Genomic DNA, 23,179 nt, shown 5'->3' on the forward strand with positions numbered 1-23,179 from the left:
AAGACGTGTTTCCATCAAGTAAACTCTACTTCCCTAAAAATGCCAAGAATCCAGGTAGCTAAGGAATATTCAAGAGCTTGGTGAAATGTAAAGCACTATAAAAATATGAAAGGCAATTTTACATAAATCAGCAATGAAAAGAAATTTTGTCTTCCTCTGGGAATTCATTTGACCTGCAGAAGAGTGTAATGTAGGGATTAAGGTGGACCGACAGCTCTGGAGTCAGAAACACCTGGGTTTGAATTCAGTGACTTTGAGCATATTATGTCACCTCTCTGTATATCAATTTTCCAATCTGTAAAAGAAAAGAATGATGGTACCAACTCCATCAGGTTGTTAAAATAAGGTAATATGTGCAAAGGACACAGAGTGCTCAATAGCTCAACCACATTACCATGGCGTGGATTGCAGTGTGTGCATGTGTGCATGTGCATGTGTGTGTGCACGTATTAATGTGTGTACACGTGTGTGTGCATGTGTGTACATGTTTATGCTTGTGTGTGCATGCAGGTGCATATGTGCATGTGTGTACACACGTGTGTGTGCATGTGTGTGTGTACTGAGCATAGTGGTTGAGGCAAGGTGATATTTGCAGGTTTCTGTCTATTATAAAGTAAATGTTCAGTTATTTAAAGAGGGACAAAAATGTTCTGGCTGATCAAATATTGTTACTAGAGTAACCAAATCTGCCATAAACCTATAACTGATTTTTTAAAAATATTTGAAAGTCAGAAAATGCTCTTAAAGTTCAGATACTTCTGGAAATGGCTGAACCTTTCTTTCATAAATCGGATGGCGATTCCAGAAAGGTTATAGAATTCACACTATGTCCACATGGTCATTCTGAACATTAATTGTCAGCCTACAGATGAAGCTCCAAAAAGGCCCGGTGTTACAGATTTCTAGCTGAAGGGATGGCAGAGAAATCATCCCATGACAACCCTGTATTGTTCTTACATATATTTCACAGGCATTAAGTGAAACTACTCTTTGTTTGCAGGAGCTTCCCAAGAACCCGAAAACTTCCCAGTATTTCTTCCAGTTGCAGGTAGGAAATACACATGTCTGTCTAGCCATAAGAGTTCAGCCTAGGCCAGGTGCAGTGGTTCACACCTGTAATTCCAACGCTTTGGGAGGCCAAGGCGGGCAGATTGCCAGAGCTCAGGAGTTCGAGACCAGTCTGGGGAACATGGCAAAACCCCGTCTCTTTTAAAAATACAAAAAAGATTAGCTGGGCATGGTGGCGCAGGCCTGTAGTCCCAGCTACTTGGAAACTGAGGCGTGAGAATTGCTTGAACCTGGGAGGCAGAGGTTGCGGTGAGCTGAGATCATGCCACTGCACTCCAGCCTAGGTGACAAGAGTGAGACACTGTCTTGAAAATAAATAAATAAAAAAGAGTTCAGCCTCAAGCCAAATACAGGATAAACTGGTGGCCTCTAGAGTTGGTGAGGGTAGAAGAAAGTCTGGGACCCTGGATTTCTAGAATTTTCTACATAATGTAGTACATGAAAAGACTCCCATCACACTGGTAGAGAAAAAGGTGTGACTGGGACAGCTGGTTAACACTTGGGGTAAAAATTAAGTTTGATCTTTCTGCACATCATACATCTGAATGAGATTCAGATATAAGAATAAAATATAAAAACTAGAATAAAATCATAAAAAATATGAGAAATAAGATTTTAATAAAATCATTAAAAACTAGAAGAAAATATGCTCATAGCAACCATATGATCTTAGAATTGCAAGAAGACAATTATAACAGTTAAGTACATCAACTTATGTTTTATGTTTGTATTATTATCCTAATGATATAAAATACTGATATGTGCAAGAGACATTGGAAAAAAATACCTAAAAATAGTAAGAGCTGCTTCTAGGTGGTGGGACTAGGGAGGCAGCTATTATTGTTTTCTTTGTGCTGTATTTTCAAAATCTTTAATACAATAAACGTGTTAATTTTATAATGAGAAAAAAAACCACACACAGTCTCAACGACGGAGAATCTGGGTTTCATTTGAATCCAAGACTGAAACAGAGGTCTCCTCATCCAGTCTTTGCTTCACCCAGGTGCCATCATCTCTGGTATTAGTTTGAGCCCCAGCATGTATTGATGCTAAGTGAGTGATGTGTGAGCCTCACCTTTCTTCCCACAGGAGCATTTCGTGAAAGATCTGGTCGGCCCAGGCCCCTTCACTGTTTTTGCACCTTTATCTGCAGCCTTTGATGAGGAAGCTCGGGTAAGCATGAGACTGTGGGCAGAAGGGGGAGGTCTGTGGCTGGAACATAGTCCTTGGGCCTCGCCCTGGAACCAAGACTGGAGATGTTTCTAAGCAGGAGCTCTAAGATCAGGTGGAACTCACCAGCAATAGAAGGGGCTGCCTCTTGGCACAGGGACCCCTGTCAGGGGAAACATTCAGGTGGATTTGGGTAACCACTGGCCAGAGACTTTCTAAAGGACATTCCTGAACAAAGTATGAGGTTGGAGAAGATTAACAATTCTCAAGTGATTTAGACCTCCCATAGACAAAAAACGGGGGAGTGGAGGGAGAGATGCTGGGTTAAAGAGATTTAAATAGATTCTTTTCTTGCAGGATTTATCAGAGCCTTTACTGTTCTAATATTCATGGGGGCTCTTCATACTGGATTGCCCATTCATAATAATGATAGGTAACATTTACTGTGAGTGTCAAACACTGTTCTGAGTACCCAGCTTAGAATGACTCATTTGGTCCTTACAACAACCCTGTGAGTTCTGTGATCCTCATTTTACAGCTGTGAATACTGAGGGAAGTAGCTTTCCCAAGATCACATGACTAGCAGGGGGTGGAGCAAAGACCCAAACCTGGGCCCATGTACTTAACCACTGCACACGCAGCCTCTCCATGCCTGTATTTTGGACATCAGCAAAGCAGAGGCACAAAAATAGTTTTTGAAAGAACTTGACACTTTATAATTCAAAATAAAAAGCCATTAAAGGAGTTATGAAACAATAAGAATTTTGTGGGCTTTTGATTATTTACTTTATGTTAATATTGTTTGATTGTTTGTTTTTGAGACACGGTCTTGCTCTGTCACCCAGGCTGGAGTGCAGTGCCATGATCTCAGCTCACTGCAGCCTCTACCTCCTGGGTTCAAGTGATTCTCATGCCTCCGCCTCCGGAGTGGTATTTTTAGTAGAGATGGTGTTTTACCATGTGGGCCAGGCTGGTCTCGAACTCCTGGCCTCAAGTGATCCACCCGCCTCGGCCTCCCAGAGTGCTGGGAATACAGGCATGAGCCACTGCACCCAGCCTTGTTTGTATTTTGAATTCCAAATGGAGATACGTCATGATCTTCCCACTACTAAAGGTTTAAATCTGGCACTGATACCTCTCCAAGAGGGCTATATGCTATGCAGTGTTTCCCAGCATGTTTCACAAGAAAATTCTTTTTTGAGGATCATCTCACAGAACTTGGGATCTTTGCAAAATGTATTGTGAAATCCGGGCCAGAGGAACCCCATGTTCCTTCCACACTGAGATTCCACAATGGAGGCAAGAAAGGAGCTAGAGTCACTTCCTCCCTTTTGTCTGAACAGCCTCCACTCTATAATCCTGACCACAAAGCTTACTTCCCAGAGTCTGGGTGGGCCAAGAGGTGTGGAAGAGAGAATGGAGGACAGGAGAGCCAAATGGCACATTGCAGCAAAAGACTCCTGCCTCTGGCTGAAACCCTCTGATCTTCTGTTACAGGTTAAAGACTGGGACAAATATGGTTTAATGCCCCAGGTTCTTCGGTACCATGTGGTCGCCTGCCACCAGCTGCTTCTGGAAAACCTGAAATTGATCTCAAATGCTACTTCCCTCCAAGGAGAGCCAATAGTCATCTCCGTCTCTCAGGTAGATGCCAGTTATCCTTAGGTCCTCTCTCCCCTAGATCATGTCCTTTGCAGGAACCTGGATGGAGCTGGAGGCCATCATCCTCTGCAAACTAATGCAGGAACAGAAAACCCAATGCTGCATGTCCTCACTTACAAGTGGGAGCTAAATAATGAGAACTCACGGACACATAGAGGGGAACAATACACACTGGGGCCTAGTGGAGGAGGGAGAGGATCATGAAAAATAACTAATAGGTACTAGGCTTAATACCCGGGTGATGAAATAATCTCTACAACAAACCCCCATGACACAAGTTTACCTGTGTAACAAACCTGCATGTGTTCCCCTGAACATAAAAGTTGTTTGTTTTTTTTTTAAACAAAGTAAGTGTCTTATCCTTAGGTCCTCTTTCTCTTTTTTTCCTTAAAGTAATATAAGAAATAATAATAACATACGTTAAGTGATTTCTGTATGCAGGCACATAGTATTTGATGTGTACTAACTCATTTAATCTGCAAAATACTCCCTTGATATAGACAGTGTTAATCCTTAATTTCCGAATAAGAAAACTGAGCTCAGAAAGGTTAAGTAACTTGTCCAAGGTCACACAAAGAGCAAATATTAGAGCCAGGATTAAAACTCAGAGGCAGGCCTCTCCGAGTAGTAAATAGAACTGCTTTTGGTAGCACTAGTCAGAAGCTGGGAAGGTTGAAAGCTTTTGATCCAAGCCACTTGACCAGACTGGTCCAGTCCCTCCCTACTACAGAGAAACAAATGGTGACTGTAGAATTCCTTGCAGAAGGAAAAAAGCCAGGGGAAGAGGTATAGAACAAATATAAAAGAGAAGCCAATTTTGAGCTGCTTCTTTATTTCACATTGGAGAATCATATTGAAATTACTGTTTTAGATGATTCTATGTTATAATTAACTTCTCCAGGTGAAAGTTACATTTTTATCTCTGTTTTCACTTTATAATCATAATAAAAATACACTCAAGTATTAACTTGGATATTCAATTTTTGCTCCTGATAATTTGACACATTGGTAAAGCATTCTGTGAGAAGCAATTTTGTGTCTATTTCACTTTGCGCTCATTTCTTTTTTGTTTTTGTTGATTTCAGAGCACGGTGTATATAAATAATAAGGCTAAGATCATATCCAGTGATATCATCAGTACTAATGGGATTGTACATATCATAGACAAATTGCTATCTCCCAAAAATTTGCTTATCACTCCCAAAGACACCTCTGGAAGAATTCTGGTAGGTAAACTCTCTGTTATGTTTTCGGCCTGGAGTGACTCAATACATTATCATCTCTATTCTGATTCGAAGTCATCATTTTGAAACATTTTCTTTTTCTGCTTCAATCTCAAGCTATTATTAAAAGCCTAGTAAACATTATTCTTAGTAAGAAATAAGTAAAAGACTATCTTAAATTGATAAGTGGGTTTTATATGTTTTTCTATAGCATCCACAAGGACAGGTAGTCTTACATAGGTTTAGAAAATGGAGAAGATAGATAAAATTAATTCTGGAGTAAAATTCCTTCTAAATTGACAGAAAATGTAATTTTAACTTTTATTTTTATTTATTAATATAGGTCAAGGTCTTTCACAGCAGAACACAGAATCCACTACACTTAGACAAAAAAAAAGTTTCTTGAGATAGTAGATACCTCATCAAATCTCTGGAAGGGTAGAGCCTAATTCGGATGCTACACAGCTGGGAGCAGAGCAGCCCAAGGAGGTCTACAAAGGGTAGACACCTGGCTAGGTGCAGTGGCTCACACCTGTAATCCCAGCAATCCGGGAGGCCAAGATGAACAGATTGCTTGAGTCCAGGAGTTCAAGACCAGCCTGGGCAACATAGTGAAACCCTGTTTCTACTAAAAATACAAAAAACTAGCCAGGTGTGATGGTGCATGCCTATAATCCCAGCTACTTGGGAGGCTGAGGTGGGAGAATCACCTCATCCCAGGATCAGATGCTTGCAGTGAGCTGAGGGCAGTGACCTGAGATCATGCTACTGCACTCTAGTCTGGGCAACCAGAGTGAGATCCTGTCTAAAAAAGTTTTTTTTAATTAAACACACAAAGGGTGAACACCTAACCTGATAACCTTACCACCAACACCAGGCTGTTCTGGCTGTCCTGGCTGTCACAGCTCTGTGACTGCCACCTGTCTCCAGCCTCACCACCTTGGACACTAGACACTGGGCTATAGATGTCCCCATTGTGCTTGCCAGAGGGGTTGATCTCCCTTCTAGCAGCTGCTGCCACCTCATATTATTTCTTTCCACCAAGAAGCTTTGCACAAGTGCTTCTGCTTGGAGGACCTTATATATCACATTGGGGTTATATATAACCCCGTGGTCAGAAGAGAGTTGGAGCAGGTGCTGATGAGCCCATCTATGTATCCGTCAGGTTATGTTACCTTTACTTTTTTTCACTTGAGCTCTTGTTAAATTCCTCTTAAACTGTATAAGGAAAAGTTTCATGCCCATTCTTATTATCTTTGCAGCAAAATCTTACGACTTTGGCAACAAACAATGGCTACATCAAATTTAGCAACTTAATACAGGTAAAAATTTAGGGGAAGTTGACTCAGAGGATAACCTGCCTAAAGAAGTTTTGTTTTGTTTGTTTTGTTGTTGTTTCTGTTTTGTTTTGACATTGGCCGGCTGTTGTGGGATCTGCATGGGGAAGTCTCAGTTTTCTGGAGAGCAAAGTCATTCTCTGCCACTCCCTTCTTAGAATGTTATATGGCTTGTTGAGCTATATAATGTACATTGGCTGAGTTAGAAATTGAGGATTTGAGGCTGGGGAGAGGGAAAGAAATTGGAATGTGGCAGTAGTGTACTAGGTGCTTCACATCTGGAATTATCAACTCCATTATAAAGATGGGGAATTTGCATGGGAGAGTTGGGAACTCTATGCCTGTGAGGCAGGTAGAAATTAAAACCGTATCTTTCTGGCAGGCACAGTGGCTCACGCCTGTAATTTCAGCACTTTGGGAGGCCAAAGCAGGTGGACCACTTGAGGTCAGGAGTTTGATACCAGCCTGGCTAACATGGTGAAACTCCATCTCTACTAAAAATACAAAAATTAGCTGGGCATGATGGCGTTCACCTGTAGTTCCAGCTACTTAGGAGGGTGAGGCAGGAGAATCACTTGAACCCAGGAAGCAGAGGTTGCAGTAAGCTGAGATCGCACCACTGCACTCCAGCTGGGGTGACAGAGTGAGACTCCATCTCAAAAAAAAAAAAAAAGCCATATCTTACTGACTTCAGAGATTGTTCCCATGAATTGAGTAGAAACTTCCAGTATGAACAAAAGATTGCAGAGGAGAATAGGGAGGAGCAGGCCAAGCATCTTTCTGAGGCTCCCTCTTCCCTGTTCCTCAACCCTGAGCAGTCCCTGGGGACTCTAGAATTTGACTTTCTGATTTGCTGTCCAAGAAAATACAGGTCAGGATGGGCACAGTTGGCTCATGCCTGTAATCCTAGTACTTTGGGAGGCCAAGGCAGGAGGATTGCTTGAGCCCAGGAGTTTGAGACCAGCCTGGGCAACATGGCGAAACCCCATCTCTACAAAAATACCAAAATGTGCAGAGTGTGGTGGTGCATGCCAGTAGTCCCAGCTACTCAGGAGGTTGAGGTGGGAGGATCACTTGAACCCATGAGGTTGAAGCTGCATTGAGCTGTGACTGTGCTACTGCACTCCAGCCGGGGCAACAGAGTGAGACCCTGTCTCAAAAATAAGAAAAAAAATTGTAGGTCAGAATGGTTGGGGTGTGATGGGCTTCTAGTTTCTCTAGCTGCATCACCCTTGAACCATCCAGAGTCCCAGTAAGCCATGGGCTTGAGCATGGAGGAGAATCCTCAGAGACAGAACCCCTGCCCACATGTCTGGGCCTTGCTCAAGCCAGCAAGGGGCTGAATCCCTGTGTTTCAGGACTCAGGTTTGCTGAGTGTCATCACCGATCCCATCCACACCCCAGTCACTCTCTTCTGGCCCACCGATCAAGCCCTCCATGCCCTACCTGCTGAACAACAGGACTTCCTGTTCAACCAAGACAACAAGGACAAGCTGAAGGAGTATTTGAAGTTTCATGTGATACGAGATGCCAAGGTATTTAGTTTACGTGCAGACATAAGTGTAAGAATATCCCAGGGTGGTGATAAAATCAGCACCGAGGCATTGTGGCCTAGGAACTGTCAGTGCGTCCCTGTCTCCACTGTATGCAGGAAGCCACAGCATCCCCTGCCCCACTGTGTCCTCCTCTGACTGGCCGTGGTTGATTGGCTCCTGCAGTATACCACATTTGGTTCTGTTCCTTGGACCTGCCAATTTTTTTTTTACTTTAATCAATACCCAAGAGCATCATTCCTCTCTCTACTGCAGATCAGCCTTTCCTCCTTCCTAGTTCTCCTGGCAAAATGGCTGCTGAAAACAGTTCTCAAGTTTTTCCAGATGGACTCTTTCTCATCCAATTCCAAAATTTCTAGGCAAATGACTGATTGATCCAGCTTCAATCAGTTGTGGCCCCTGAACTGATTAACTGTATCAGAGAAGCATGATCATATAGAAACTAGCATGATCATATAGGAACATGCATGATCACATAGGAACATATGTGATATAGGAATAAGCATGATATAGGAGCAAGCACAATCATAGGAATAAGCATGATCATATAGGAACATACAAGATCATATAGGAACATATATGATCATATAGGAGCAAGCATCATCATATAGGAGCAAGCACGATCACAGCAGCAAGCATGATCATATGACAGCATGATATGAGAGCAGCATGATCATATAGGAGCAAGCACGATCACATAGGAGCAAGCACGATCATATAGGAGCAAGCACGATCACATAGGAGCAAACATCATAAAGGAGCAAGCATGATCACATAGGAGCAAGCACGATCATAGGGGAGCAGCACAGTCATATAGGAGCAAGCACGATCATATAGGAACAAGCGCGATCATATGGGAGCAAGCACGATCATATGGGAGCAAGCATGGTCACATGGGAGCATGCAGTCTTATAGGAGCAAGCACGATCATACAGGAGCAAGCATGATCATATGGGAGCATGCACAGTCTCATAGGAACAAGCACGATCATACAGGAGCAAGCATGATCATATGGGAGCATGCACAGTCTCATAGGAACAAGCATGATCATATGGGAGCAAACATGATCATATAGGAGCAAGCACAATCATATAGGAACATGGCAGCCATCCTGAGTCCTCATCCAGGACTCATGTTTCTCTCCAGGACCAAGTCTGCTCAGTTCAAGAATGCCAAATGCCCCAACTTTAGTTCATCCACAGCATCTAGATTAGTTTCCCAGGGCTGCCATCACAAATTACCACAAGCTGGGCAGCTTAAGCCACAGAAATTTTTTTTTTTTTTTTTTTTTTTGTAGTAAACAGTTCTGGAGGTGAGATCTCGGAGATGAAGGAGCTGGCAAGGTTGTTCCTTCTGGAGTTTCTGAGGGAGAATTTGCTCCATGCTTCTCTCTCCGCTTCTGGTGGCTTCTGGAAATCCTTGGTGCTCCTGGACTTGTAGTGTATCCCTCCAGTCTGTCTCTGCCATCACAGGGCTGTCTCTCCCTGTGTGTTTCTGTGCCTTCACGTAGCATTTGCCTCTTCTTTCTTATAAGAACACCATTCAAACTAGATTAAGAGTCCACTCTACTCCGGGATTACCTCATCCTAACTAGTTACATCAGCAATGACCTCATTTCCAAATAAGATCATATTCTGAGGAACTGGGGGTCAGGACTTCAACATAACTCTTTGAGGGGCACAGTGCCACCCATAACTGCATCCTATGTCATTTCCCAGCCTCACCCACTCATTCTTTCATTGGCTTCATACGCTAAGACTGCATCTTCAGAGACTCCCAAGCATAGATGGGAGATGGAAGGGTGATTGAAACCAGTCCACCTGGTCAACTCTTTCCCTCAAGAAGGAATTTCCAACCTCCCAGAGAGCCCTGATTATTCTTCCCGTTGGTTATACCTACGGTCATTTGTAAAGCTAAAGTTATTATAACTTGTGGAAAAATTTGCATCTGAATTTGGTTTTTTGGTAAAGCTCCTTCGGGCCGTCCCTTCTTCGGCCCAAATTTGGGGCAGTCACATGGTGCCATCACTCCTACAGGTTTTAGCTGTGGATCTTCCCACATCCACTGCCTGGAAGACCCTGCAAGGTTCAGAGCTGAGTGTGAAATGTGGAGCTGGCAGGGACATCGTGAGTATCATCATGAAGGGTGGGCAGGGAGGGGTTAACACATTCACAGCAAGCTATTCCCCAACAACTGCCCCTTCAAGGAGATGTTCATTTTTTCCCCTCCATTCATAGCAGGCTCATTTTTTTTCTCTCTACCTTCAGAGGTATTTTTCCTGAGACTGCGTAATTGGATATGAAAAACCTGATAAATCCTGGCCAACCCAAGCCCTCCTAGCAGGTGGCAGGAAGCCTCTTACACTGTGGAGAGCAGCTTCCAGTTGACTTCATTTTTTTGTGTAGAGCATTTTCCAATGTGAGATACTTTCCTGAAACAGGAAATTATACAGTCATTCCTTTCTCTTCCTTCCCAGCCCCACCACTGTGACCTCACCTCCAACCCTCTCTTGGCAGTCAGGGCCAGCTCTGGGCTATACTTACCTAGATCAGCCAACTGAGAGGTTTGCAATTTTTACCTTCCCTGGCTAGTTCCTGAACAATTCTGTCTTCCTGTAATTCCATATGATGAATAGGTCTAATAGGATTATTTCAACTGCATATCATGGAAAAGCCAAAATCCTGTGACTTAAATATATAAGGATTTATTCTCTTTCATAAAAGAAATCTTTAGTATGATGGCTCAGTGGAGAGGTGCCTTCTCTTTCTGCTCTGCAGCACATGGTTCAAGCCTCTAAGGTCCAGCATGGTTGCTGGAGCTCCAGGCACCATGTCTACTTTCCAGGCAGTGGGAAGGAGGAAGGGCAAAAGGGATGCATCTCCCAATTGAGTTAATTCCCTTCAAGGAGGATTCCAACAAGTTCCATACAACATTCTGCATACATCTTATGACCAGTATCCCTTTGGTATTTGAATTAGAATTGCATTGAATTTATAACTGACTTTGAAGAGTATTCACATCTTTTCATTCCAGCTTCTGGTACGTTATCCCAGTGTACACTCTTGGGATTGTCCTGTCTCCCTAGACCAAAATAGACAACTATCAGAGAAGGATAGTAAGAATGCCCTCTGCTTGTTCTGTGTGTTGATATAGCTTTCAGAGCACTTTGCAATGTATTATTTAGTCTGATCTGTATAACAACCCTATATTAGAAATCCTTTACTCTATTTACCTGGTGAAAAAAACAATGAACCTCAGAGAGGTTCAGTGACTTGCCCGTGGTCACATAGTACATGAGTGAACACGCAAGGCTTTAACCACAGTTTTCTGGTGTTCCTTCCACTGAGTCACACTATCTCCATCCCATCCATAGATGCTGGGAGTTATCTTGTTTTCCTCTCAAAAGCTTTCTAAAAGCATTTTGTATACTGGAAGAATAATGTATCCATCAACTTACTAGCTGGGTGACCTCAGGAAAGGAAGCCCTGAGATTATTGCCAGCATTAAATGAAATAATGTCTCCAAAGCCCAGTTGATTATGCCTGGTACATGTGAAAAAAGAAATTATCATTACAGAGTTAAAGCCTGTCACTTGTACACCCTGGAAAGAAAGCCGAACCGAGCACTTTGCTAGGTGCTGGCACTAAATGAGGAGACTCAGTTACTACACACACATCAGCGAAGTTCATCCCTAACCACAACAAGGTCATCCTTGCTCCAACCTATCACCCACTGCTGACGTTTCTCCTGTGGTAGAGGAAGTGAGGCAGAGGGGTCAAGGGGGCAGGCTTTGAGGCTGACTGCCTGGGTGCAAATGCCCACATCTCCATTCACTGGTCAAGTCATTTAACCTCTCACTGCCTTAGTTCCCTCGTCTGTAAATGGGTACTAATAATAGTAGCTACATCCATACAACCACCTTGGATTTTTGTAAGAATTAAAAGAATTTGCACAGGTAAAGGACTTAGAACAGTATCTGGCACATAATACATGCTGGGTATTTGATAAATATATAAATACATGGGGTTTTATTAAGTTCTTCCTGAGTCTTGCAGTTATTGGCCATGTTACATGGCTGGGAAAGAAGAGATGTGTGAAAGAGATTGACTGTTTCTCTCTCTCTCTCTCTCTCTCTCTCTCTCTCTCTCTTTCTCTTTTTTTTTTTTTTTTTTTTTTCTTTTTTAGGGTGACCTCTTTCTGAATGGCCAAACCTGCAGAATTGTGCAGCGGGAGCTCTTGTTTGACCTGGGTGTGGCCTACGGCATTGACTGTCTGCTAATTGATCCCACCCTGGGGGGCCGCTGTGACACCTTTACTACTTTCGATGCCTCGGTCAGTCCTAAAAACAACAGTGTAGTAAGAGAACCTTAAGCCAAAGAATGGCCCTCATGATCCAGTGTGGACCCTGTTGTGAAACCATTAAGGGCCTGTCCTCAGCAAGACTAGGACCCAGAAGACCTGAGGGCCAAATGATGTAGTTCTTTAGACTCAGAAGCAACAGGCATCTACTTAGCCCCACACAGCCTGGAATATTCTTGTTTATCCACCCATCTACTCACCCACTCATTCACTCCCTTATCATTGAGAAAACAGTTATTGGATACCAACCATATGCCAACTGCCATTCATTTTCAAACACATCCCTCTATTGAGTCACTCATGCATTCAACAAACATTTGTTGAACGTCTGACAGATTACACCATATGAAATTGCCATATTTGACAGTCTGGAGCCTATGAAAAGGGCAATTTCACATAGTCTAATATGATATGCCACTCACACCTCTATTCACTTACCCATTGATTCATTCATTTGACAATATTGATTGAACTTCTATCCCAGGCCCTGCACTGTGTGAGGCATTTTTACATTCACTCATTCATCCATCCAGCACCTTTACTGAGTACTCCCCTGAAGCCAGCCGTTGTGTTCAATGCTTAGCTTACCCCTACAATAATCCAATAATAGGAATAGTTATCATCTGCCCTATTGTGTAGATTTAGAAACTGAGTCTCAAAGAGGTAAAGTGACTTTACATGGCAAAGTTTGTCACCAGTTGATATCAGTACCTGGCATCCCCTAGGAATTTCAATAACTATCCCAAATTTTTTGGATCCCAGTCAGCCAAAGTAGGAGATGAAACCAGTTGTCCTTTCTACAACAGGGGTCTTCTTAATTTCCAAATTATATTCCACACATATTTTTCAGTTAATCATTTTTCCTCATCAATCTTCTGAAGATCAAATGGCAAGAATTATTATCCCTATTTATTATAAAACTAAGGCTCAAATAGTATTTGTGATTGGCCAAAAGTATCCCATTTAACTTAAAATGGAACTAACACTTGCACCCATATGTCCCACTGCTAATAGCATATGCCTGTAAGACACTGCCCTGGTCCAGCTCTGTATAACAGATTTTCCCTTCAGAGAACAAAACCACGGAGCTGATGCCCAAGACAGATCTTCAGAATTATCTGTGGCAAAGTTAGTGTGTGTGTTTTGATATTCTTTGTTGTTGTTGTTGTTGTTGTTTTGAGATAGGGTCTTGCTCTGTCATCCAGGCTGGGGTTCAGTGGTGCAATCACAGCTCACTGCAGCCTTGAACTCCTGGGCTCAAGTGATCCCCTCAACTCAGCCTCCAAAGTCGCTGGGACTACAAGTTCATGTGCCACCATGCCTGGCTAATTTTTTTTTTTACAGATGGAGTCTTGCTGTGTTGCCTAGGCTGGTCTCAAACTTCTCGCCTCAAGCAATCCTCCTGCCTTGGCCTCCCAAAGTGCTAGGATTACAGGTGTCAGCCACCATGCCTGGCCTGTTTTCATATTCTTGATCATAGCCAGAGTCTTAATCAAGATTAGTTAAGCCCTTAATCCCTTAATCCATCCAGGTATTAATCAGGAACATTTCCTTGTGTTTTCTGATATTCTTGGTTTTCAAGTGTTTCTTTTCTTGCATACTAGGGGGAGTGTGGGAGCTGTGTCAATACTCCCAGCTGCCCAAGGTGGAGTAAACCAAAGGTAATTAAGACTGCAGTGATAATGTTTGGAGAGCCATAGGTCTGTTTCATTATCAGACCTCTGTGTGTGTGTGTGTGTGTGTGTGTGTGTGTGCCCGCGCACGTGCACATATGTTGCATAAGTGTAATTTATGTCATTCTTTCAACAACAAAGCCAATGGGGTAAAATAGATATTCTCAGCCCAGGCAACCTGTCAACCCATGTTCTAGGACCTGTCTAGAAAAGTCATGGGATGGTAGACCTAGAAGGACTTAGAAGATAATTATGATTATAAAAATAGCTGCATTTTGTTGGCTGCTCTCCATGTCCCAGGCTCTGTGCTGAACCTTTATATACTCATTACTCTATCCCTCTTTATAATACTCATAGGAAGCTATTATTACCTACACTTTACTTATGAGAAAAATGGGTCTCAGAGAGGGTAAGCAATCAGCCCAGGGCTACACAGCTAGTAAGGAGCAATGCTAGGATGAAAGTCCAGAGAGCAATGGAGAGTAATGTTTAAGTCAATGAAATTTGGAGTCCACAGGTATGGGGTCAAATTCCATAATCTTTGACAAATCTTATGACCTATCAGGTTTGCCTCTGTAAAATGGAGCTAATAATGGACTCTCTGTGCAGCTATTAGGAAAAGTAAATTTTAAAAATGTGGGTACACTGAAGTGCCTGGCACATAGTAAGTGCTCATTAAATGCTGTTTTGTATTACTTATTCCAAAGTCAAGCTCTTTCTAGTCTACTAGTAAAACCTATAATAAAAATATCTCTACGAAACTAAATCTAACTCATACCCTCCCTGCCTACAATTTGGGAGCCTTGCCCCACACCCCTTCCATGACAGCAGGCTACCTCCTTCCCACTCCCTCCCCAGGCAACCATGCCACTTGCAGAGCACTCTAAGGGTCTGAAAGTTCTTCCCCTTGAGACTGGGGAGAAATCTTCCCATGGACCCTAGATCTACTCCCTCCCCCATCTGCGTGTTTCTGTTGACTCCCATAGGTCTGTTGACTCCCATAGGAAAAACATTACCTTAGAAAAAAAAGTTGGCTCACATTGGAAGTCCCATTTTTTATTTGGGCAGTACCTAAGACCTCCATGAGGGCACAGGCTAGAGCCCCAGAGCCCTAGTCCCTGCAGTGGTAAGTGAAGGGATGGTCCACTCTCTTCCCTTAGGGTGTGAAGCAGAAGTGTCTCTACAACCTGCCCTTCAAGAGGAACCTGGAAGGCTGCCGGGAGCGGTGCAGCCTGGTGATACAAATCCCCAGGTGCTGCAAGGGCTACTTCGGGCGAGACTGTCAGGGTGAGGGTGCCTCTTCCCCCCTCGCAACTCTAAAAGTGGTAATATGCTCCTGCTCATTGTCCAGTCTTTGAATGTACCAAAATTATAGGGGGATGGGGGAAACACTGCTAATAATGATTCCCAGACCCCAGAACTCTGAAGAGTTGTGTATCATTCCTTCTACTCTGGCATATTTTTTTTTATCGAGTTGAGATCCTGCTGTGCATATATTGTAATTGTGTGTCTGCTTTTTCCCTTGACATTACAGCGTAGACATTTATGATGGTGCCAAATACACCGTATTTCATTTTTGATGCTGTGCAACATGATTTCCATGATATTGATAAGCATGTTTAAAGACTTTGATATGACTCTCCCTTGGCAGGTGATGTACTGACACAGTATGTATGGGCCATAATTTCCTGAGCGCACCCCTGTCCCTGGTAGAGGATGTATAGCATTGCCTCCCTCTGTTACCTCATCAGGAAAGGGCTCCTTGCCAAAGCACATTTGGGCCCATCCTGAAACCCCTGTGTTAACTTCTAGCCAACAATACATCAACAGCTGCAGCATAACAAATGCCTCAAAAGCATTTATCTGCTACATGTTGTTCTAAGTAGGCACATTTATTGAGTTTTATTGAGTGCTTTTTCCCATACATATCAAAACATTTAATCTGGGCAACAACCCCTAGGGAGTAGGTTCCATTGTTGTCTTCCCCTCCCCACCGACTTTTTTTGAGAGAGGGTCTCACTCTGTTACCCAGGCTGGAGTACAGGGGCAGGACCACAGCTCACTACAGTCTCAACCCTCCGGGCTCAAGTGATCTTCCCACCTCAGCCTCTCAAGTAGCTGGGACTACAGGCACATGCCACCAGACTCAGCTAATTTTTTTGTATTTTTCGTAGGCTGGGTTTTCGCCATGTTGCCCAGGCTGGTCTCAAACTCCTGAGCTCAAGCAGTCCATCCATCTTGGCCTCCCAAAGTGCTAGGATTACAGGCGTGAGCCGCCGTGCCTGGCCTGTTGTCCCCATTTTGTAAATGAGAAAACAGAGGCACAGAGAGGATAAGATGTAAACCCAAGGTCCCACTGGTCTGTCTCCAGCAGCTGTGATTTTTACTAGCATGCATACTCCATTCATCATAATCTCATTGAGAATACTCTGGGTTGAGAGCCCCCGTGACCACCCAGCTCCACCCTCCATCACTAAAGTGTGGACCATTCATGAAAATCAGTATCATTCTAATATTTGTTCAGTGCTTTGTATTTTCAAAGTGTTCTCAGTTATAATGCTTCATTTGATCTTCACAATAACAACACGGCTATAGGTCAAGCAGACACTATATCATCATTATTATCATCATCATTTAAACCTAAGAAAACAAAAGCTCAGAGCAAGTTCATTACTCAACCCAGATATCCTCAAATCCAGTGCACAAACCCCCAAATACAGTGCACAGTTCAGTGTATCACCCTGCCAAGACAGAATCATATCAGATACCATAAAGTTCATGTCCCATAGGCCAGTGACGTGCCTTAAATATCCACTGACACTGAGGGCGATGGTCCCTCTGGGCTAACAGGTCAGATGCCACATCACATTTACAAAGGTGCTGAGCTGCTCTGGCTTTGGGAGACTGTTGAGTCACTGCTGTTTCATCTCTTCCAGCCTGCCCTGGAGGACCAGATGCCCCGTGTAATAACCGGGGTGTCTGCCTTGATCAGTACTCGGCCACCGGAGAGTGTAAATGCAACACCGGCTTCAACGGGACGGCGTGTGAGATGTGCTGGCCGGGGAGATTCGGGCCTGATTGTCTGCGTATGTGGCGCCACTTCTCCGTGCTAGAGCTTGTTTTTTGACTGTGTGCTCCCTGTCCTTGTTCATGCCATCTGCCTGACCTGGAGGCATCCTTTTGTCCTTTCTCTCAGCCACACCCCTCCAATCTGCCTGCCCTATGTGTTTATTTCCTCCTTGGATGCATTCCCAGTTTCCAATGAAAAAGCTTCGCCTCTAGAAGTGAAACTTGTCCCCAGCAGCCACTAAGGCAAGATGTGGCTGAACAATGTTCATTCGATCATTCAACCAACATGGATTTACTAAGTCCTTACTAATAGTGAATGCTGACATTCATTAAGTGCCTACTATGTGCCAGGCACAAATGTTTTACAATTCAATCCTCTTAACCACCCTTTGAGATAGGTACTGTTATTATCTGCAAGTAGCAGATGAAGAAACCAAGGTACAAAAAGCTTAAGTGATTTGCTCAAGAGCCAGCAATTTTTTTTTTTTTTTTTTTTGAGACAGAGTTTCGCTCTTGTTGCCCAGGCTGGAGTGCAATGGCGCAATCTCGGCTCACTGCAACCTCTGCCTCCCAGGTTCAAGTGATTCCCCAGCCTCAGTCTCCTGAGTAGCTGGGATTACAGGCGCCCGCCACCACACCCGGCTAATTTTGTATTTTTAGTAGAGATGGGGTTTCTCCATGTTGGTCAGGCTGGTCTCAAACTCCCGACCTCAGGTGATCCACCCGCCTCAGCCTCCCAACAGTGCTGGGATTACAGGTGTGAGCCACTGTGCCCGGCTGAATATTTCTAATGTCTAGGGATTTGTGGTTTAGGGACTGACAGGGACAAAATTCTAGCTCTCAAAAGGCTTACAGACACAAATTTTTCTAAAAAATAGTTATAAAGGATATAAAAGCAAAGAAGCAGGTAGAAGGGTGAAGAATGAAAGGAGACATTGTTTTAGAAGACACCTCACATAGGGAATATTTGAGTAGAGACCTAACAGACACAAGGGGACCAAGCATGAGGTATGAAGAGCAGGCCAATCAAACTTTCGGCAGTGCGGGAAAGACTCCATGACTCCACTGGCCAGTATGGTAGCCACTAGCCACATGTGGCTATCGAGCACCCAAAACGTGTGGCTGAGGAAGCAAATGTTTCATTAAATTTAAATAGCCACGCGTAGCTAGTGGACAGTGCAGACCAGAGGAACAGCTTTCCTCGAGGTGAGATGAGCAAGTGCAAAGGCCCTGGGACAGAAGCCAGCTTGGTGTGTACAGAACAGCAAGAAGACCAGGGTGGCTGAGCGGAGTGGGCAAAGAGGAGGAAGAGAGGAAGAGAATGCAATCTGAAGTTCACCAGGGGCCAGATCTTCTTGTCCAATGAAAGGTCTTTAGCTCTATGTGTGACAGGAGGCCAGTAAAGGGTTGTGAACAGAGGGGTGTTGTGAAGAGATTAGAAAGGATGGCTCTGGGGAGGGTATCTGTAGGAGAACAGGCACAGAAGCAGGGCCCCTTGGAGAAAATAATGCAACAATCCAGGCCGGCGCTAATGGTGACTTGCACTAGTGCGGTAGTGCTGGAGGTGGTGAGAGGTGGTGGAATTGGTATATATTTTTTAATGTTACTTTTTTTTTTGGAGACAAAATCTCACTCTATCACCCAGGCTGAAATACAGTGGTGGGATTATGGCTCACTGCAGCCTCAACCTCCTGGGCTCAAGCAATCCTCCCACCTCAGCCTTCTGAGTAGTTAGGACTACAGGCACATGCCACCATACCCAAATAATTTTTTATTTTTTAAATTTTTTGTAGAGATTGAGTGTCCCTATGTTCCCCAGACTGGTCTCAAACTCCTGGCCTCAAGCAATCCTCCTGCTTCAGCCTCCCAAAGCACTGGGATTACAGGCATGATCCACTGCACCTGGCCACAATTTTACTTTTTTTTTTTTTTTTTTAAGACAGGGTCTCACTCTGTTACCCAGACTGGTATACAGTGGTGTGATCACAGCTTACTGTAGCCTCAACATCTTGGGCTCAAGCAGTTCTCCCATCTCAGCCTCCCAAGTAGCTGGGACTAAAGGCATGTACCACGACATCTGGCTAATTTTTGTTTGTTGTTGTTGTTTTGTAGATACGGGGTTGCACCATGTTGCCCAGGCTGGTCTTGACCTGGCCTCAAGCAATCCTCCCACCTCAGCCTCCCAAAGTGCTGGGATTACAGACATGAGCCACCACACCCAGCCAAAATTTTACTTCTAAATAGATTTCTCCATCAGGAAGCCCCAGATGAGATGATCTCCCTCAATGTTCATTGCGTACCCCCATGATACTCTCTACTGTGATTATAACATTCATCTCACTTATAATTATATGATCAACAGCTGGGCACTCTGAGACTGTAAGCCCCATGAGAACAGGGACCTTCTCTATTATGTTTTTCCCTGTAACCTTATCGCTTAGCAGTGTCTGGCCTGTGATAGTCCCTGAATAAGTTATTTTTTAGATGTTTCAATGAATGAATGAATGACTGTGACATAAGCATGGTGCCTCCCACAACTGAAAATGCATAGCAAACAAGGGGTCAGGGAGCTGGTTGATTGGGTCTCAACCCCTGATGACTGATCATATCCTAATTTGTTTACAGCCTGTGGCTGCTCAGACCACGGACAGTGCGATGATGGCATCACGGGCTCCGGGCAGTGCCTCTGTGAAACGGGGTGGACAGGCCCCTCGTGTGACACTCAGGCAGGTCAGTCATGGGAGTGGTCAGCTGCTGGCAGCCCCAGTGGACACTGCCAAGAGCATACAAGTGAGGTTGGGAGTCTGAGTGACATCTGAAAAAAGTGACAAAGCAGGTACATGTGGTAAAAGATAATTCAGATCTGTAGCCCCGGGCCTCAGGAGGATGGAGACTTGCAGTAAAACTAGATGAAAAGATTTAACTCAAACCCATGAAACTAGCATGTCATCCTGTATGATTATAGGACCCACCTCAAACACAGAATCCCAGGTTCAGGCAAGGACTGTGCCTCGTCTTGGTGATTTTGGGGCCCAGATGGGTACTGACACAGAGGCTGAGTGGTTTCATGGAAATCACTTTGAAGGTCCGAGACCAGGGACTGACCCCTGGTTCTGCTACTTACTAGATGAATGGCCTTAGATAACCACACTCTCTGAGCCTTGACTTGCTTATCCTTAAAAAGAACTCCATGCTACACATTCTGCAATGCAAGGATTGCTGGCAGGGTCAGCGAGCATGGTTTTGAAGTTCCCAGTGTATGCAGATGCTCAAAACAAGCAGCTGCCATTATCACACTCCTCATTATAATCATTGTCATAGCTCGATCCTTACTAGGTGGTCAGTTTTCTGATGTCTCCTTTATACTCGAAGCCCTGTGTTCTGGTAGATCTGAAATGTGCTGGTTGAATTATCCATGTGAATGACTGTCATTTAATCCTCCCTGGGGTCACAGGGCATGGCGAGGCCCTACCTGTGGGCTTTAGCAACCTGAAGTTTCATGGGTTGCAGCAGTATGGCTAACTTGAGTTCCTCCTCCCTGTTCCTTCTGCCTCCTCCCTCCTCCCCTAACCACTACATGGCCTCCTGCTGCCTGCATGCACTGTAACCCCAGCCAATACCAAAGCTCCAGACCTCTCCCTAGCTCAGTGGTGCCCTCAGAAGGCCATGGAATTTCTCCTCCAATTTAACCATATCCATTGGGAACCCCTGTCCTTAGAGCCAGAGAGCTAATCTGCCAAGTTCATTCCTGCTAATAAGTTTTGTGGTATAAAGTTTTAATTGATAGCCCCTAAAGAACATTTTTTCTCATATAAATCTCAATGACATTGCAGAGATCATGTCTTACTATAAAAGAGTAATTCTAGAATCCCAGAATCTCCAAGGCTAGAAAAGACCTTAGCAAATCACCCCATCTTCCTGCTGTACAGGGGCACTTATGAACACAGTGGTCGTCCAGAGAGAGTCTTGGAAAGTCTCCTTAGATGGGTTTTAACTCTTCACACCATGGGTGCAGAATGAAAAGTGGCCCCTTTCTTTGCAGTTTTGCCTGCAGTGTGTACGCCTCCTTGTTCTGCTCATGCCACCTGTAAGGAGAACAACACGTGTGAGTGTAACCTGGATTATGAAGGTGACGGAATCACATGCACAGGTAAGCCACCTTTGTGCGCAAGTGAAATAGCAGCGTGGTGTGGGAGAGGAGCAGGACTTGCTCACAGTGCCTGGGCTTCATCCTAGCCCTCCTTCCTGTCTGGGCCACTTCAGCAGCACCTACCCTGTCTATGACTCAGTTTCTTTAATGGGTGTGCTCATGCTTGATCTGCTCACCCTCTAGGTCAGGGTTTCAAAATTGTTTTGCAAACTGGGATGCACTTTACTTTAGAATGTTTTTCTTTCTTTTTTTTTTTTTTTCGAGATGGACTTTCACGCTTGTTGCCCAGGCTGGAGTGCAATGGTGCAATCTTGGCTCACTGCAACCTCTGCTTCCCAGGTTCAAGCAATTCTCCTGCCTCAGCCTCCCAAGTAGCTGAGATTACAGGAATGTGCCACCGCACCTGGCTAACTTTAGAGTGTTTTTCTAACTCTACAAGTAATCCAGCCTTCAAAAAAAAATCAGAAAATACACAACACCATTTTTTTAAGTTAAACCTAAACATACTCTCACCACTAGGTGAGCACCACTGTGAACACTGCAATATCCATCTATAGTAGTTAGGATATAGGTTCAGCCATACAGAGACCCAAATGAACAGTGGCATAAATAAGGCAGATGTTTCCTATTGTCTCATATAACAGGTTGGAAGTATTCAGGGCTAATACAGTTTCACTCTGAAAGCTCATTTGGGGGGCTGAACTCCTTTTATCTTGTGGCTCTGCCATCATTCACTCAGCTCACCTGAGGTGGCCAATACCATAAGCCCAGCCTGGACAGCAAGATGGAAGGAGAGGAAGGAGGCAAACCTCCTTCCCTTTAAGAATGCAAACTAGGAATTGTTAAAAAAAAAAAAAAAAAAAATCACATCTGCTCCCATCCCATTGGCTGGAATCTCATCATTGGTCATGCCTAGCTACAAGGGAACCTGGGAAATGTAGTCTTTTATTGGGCAACCATGAGCCCACCTGAAAATCTATTATTATAGAAAAAAGGAGACGAGGCTGGGAGCAATGGCTCACACCTGTAATTCTAGCACTTTGGGAGACTGGGGTGGGCAGATCACTTGAGGTCAGGAGTTTGAAACCAGCCTGGCCAACATGGTGAAACCCCATCTCTACTAAAACTACAAAAATTAGCCGGGCATGGTGACAGGTGCCTGTAATCCCAGCTACTTGGGAGGCTGAGGCAGGAGAATCACCTGAACCCAGGAGGCAGAGGTTGCAGTGAGCTGAGATCAGGCCACTCTACTCTAGCCTGGGCAACAGAACAAGACTCTGTCTCCAAAAAAAAAAAAAAAAAAAGGGAAGAGGAAGAAGAAAACAGAGACTAGGTATTGAGGAAAAATCAGCAGTATCAGTCACATGTACTTTCTAATATTTTTCATGGATAAATATTCACAGAGATATATACTTTCTTTACACAAATTAGATCTTGCTATACCTGTTCTTTATTCAGCTACAAGGCATTCCAGAAGTGAGTCAGCATTCAACAATGGCAACAAAGACCTAGATTCTCTTTTCCCACCCTCCTATCCTTAGAATGAGTCTTCTTGTCCTTGTATTTATTCTTCCAGGGTCTCAAGTGGCTGCATAAATGCAGATGGCTTTTCAGCTACTCCTGAGGCTGGAGCTAATCTATTGTTGGGTCGATATTTGGGGGATCATAAAAACAAAGGTTCTAAGAGGCAGCACAGTGAGGAAAGCATGTATTTTTGGAGCCAAACCAACCTGGGTTTAAATCTTCAGCCAGGCCACATTTTAGCTGTTTCACCTTTGTCAGGTCAGTTAAGCTGAGTCTCAGTTTGTTCATCTACAGAATGGGGACAACAATGTCTATCTCACAGGGTGCTCAATATTGCACTAACTCTACACCACACACACACACACTGTCCTAACATTAAAAATCCAAATTT

At 44.0% G+C, this 23,179-nt stretch overlaps 1 protein-coding gene across 1 annotated transcript in view; it reads left to right on the top strand.

The window, feature by feature from the left end:
• Nucleotides 1-23,179, top strand: part of STAB2 (stabilin 2) — a 178,496-nt gene that overhangs the window by 137,326 nt on the left and 17,991 nt on the right. Inside the window, exons 46-58 of the mRNA XM_055357855.2 lie at nucleotides 1,001-1,048; nucleotides 2,158-2,241; nucleotides 3,736-3,882; nucleotides 4,986-5,126; nucleotides 6,386-6,445; nucleotides 7,819-7,995; nucleotides 10,050-10,139; nucleotides 12,199-12,345; nucleotides 13,977-14,033; nucleotides 15,206-15,332; nucleotides 16,982-17,131; nucleotides 19,740-19,844; nucleotides 21,157-21,264. Of these exons, the coding sequence (XP_055213830.1) occupies nucleotides 1,001-1,048; nucleotides 2,158-2,241; nucleotides 3,736-3,882; nucleotides 4,986-5,126; nucleotides 6,386-6,445; nucleotides 7,819-7,995; nucleotides 10,050-10,139; nucleotides 12,199-12,345; nucleotides 13,977-14,033; nucleotides 15,206-15,332; nucleotides 16,982-17,131; nucleotides 19,740-19,844; nucleotides 21,157-21,264 (1,441 nt within the window). The remainder of the gene's footprint in view (nucleotides 1-1,000; nucleotides 1,049-2,157; nucleotides 2,242-3,735; nucleotides 3,883-4,985; nucleotides 5,127-6,385; nucleotides 6,446-7,818; nucleotides 7,996-10,049; nucleotides 10,140-12,198; nucleotides 12,346-13,976; nucleotides 14,034-15,205; nucleotides 15,333-16,981; nucleotides 17,132-19,739; nucleotides 19,845-21,156; nucleotides 21,265-23,179) is intronic.

This window comes from Gorilla gorilla, chromosome 10 (assembly GCF_029281585.2).
Source record: "Gorilla gorilla gorilla isolate KB3781 chromosome 10, NHGRI_mGorGor1-v2.1_pri, whole genome shotgun sequence".
Taxonomy (NCBI): domain Eukaryota; kingdom Metazoa; phylum Chordata; class Mammalia; order Primates; family Hominidae; genus Gorilla; species Gorilla gorilla.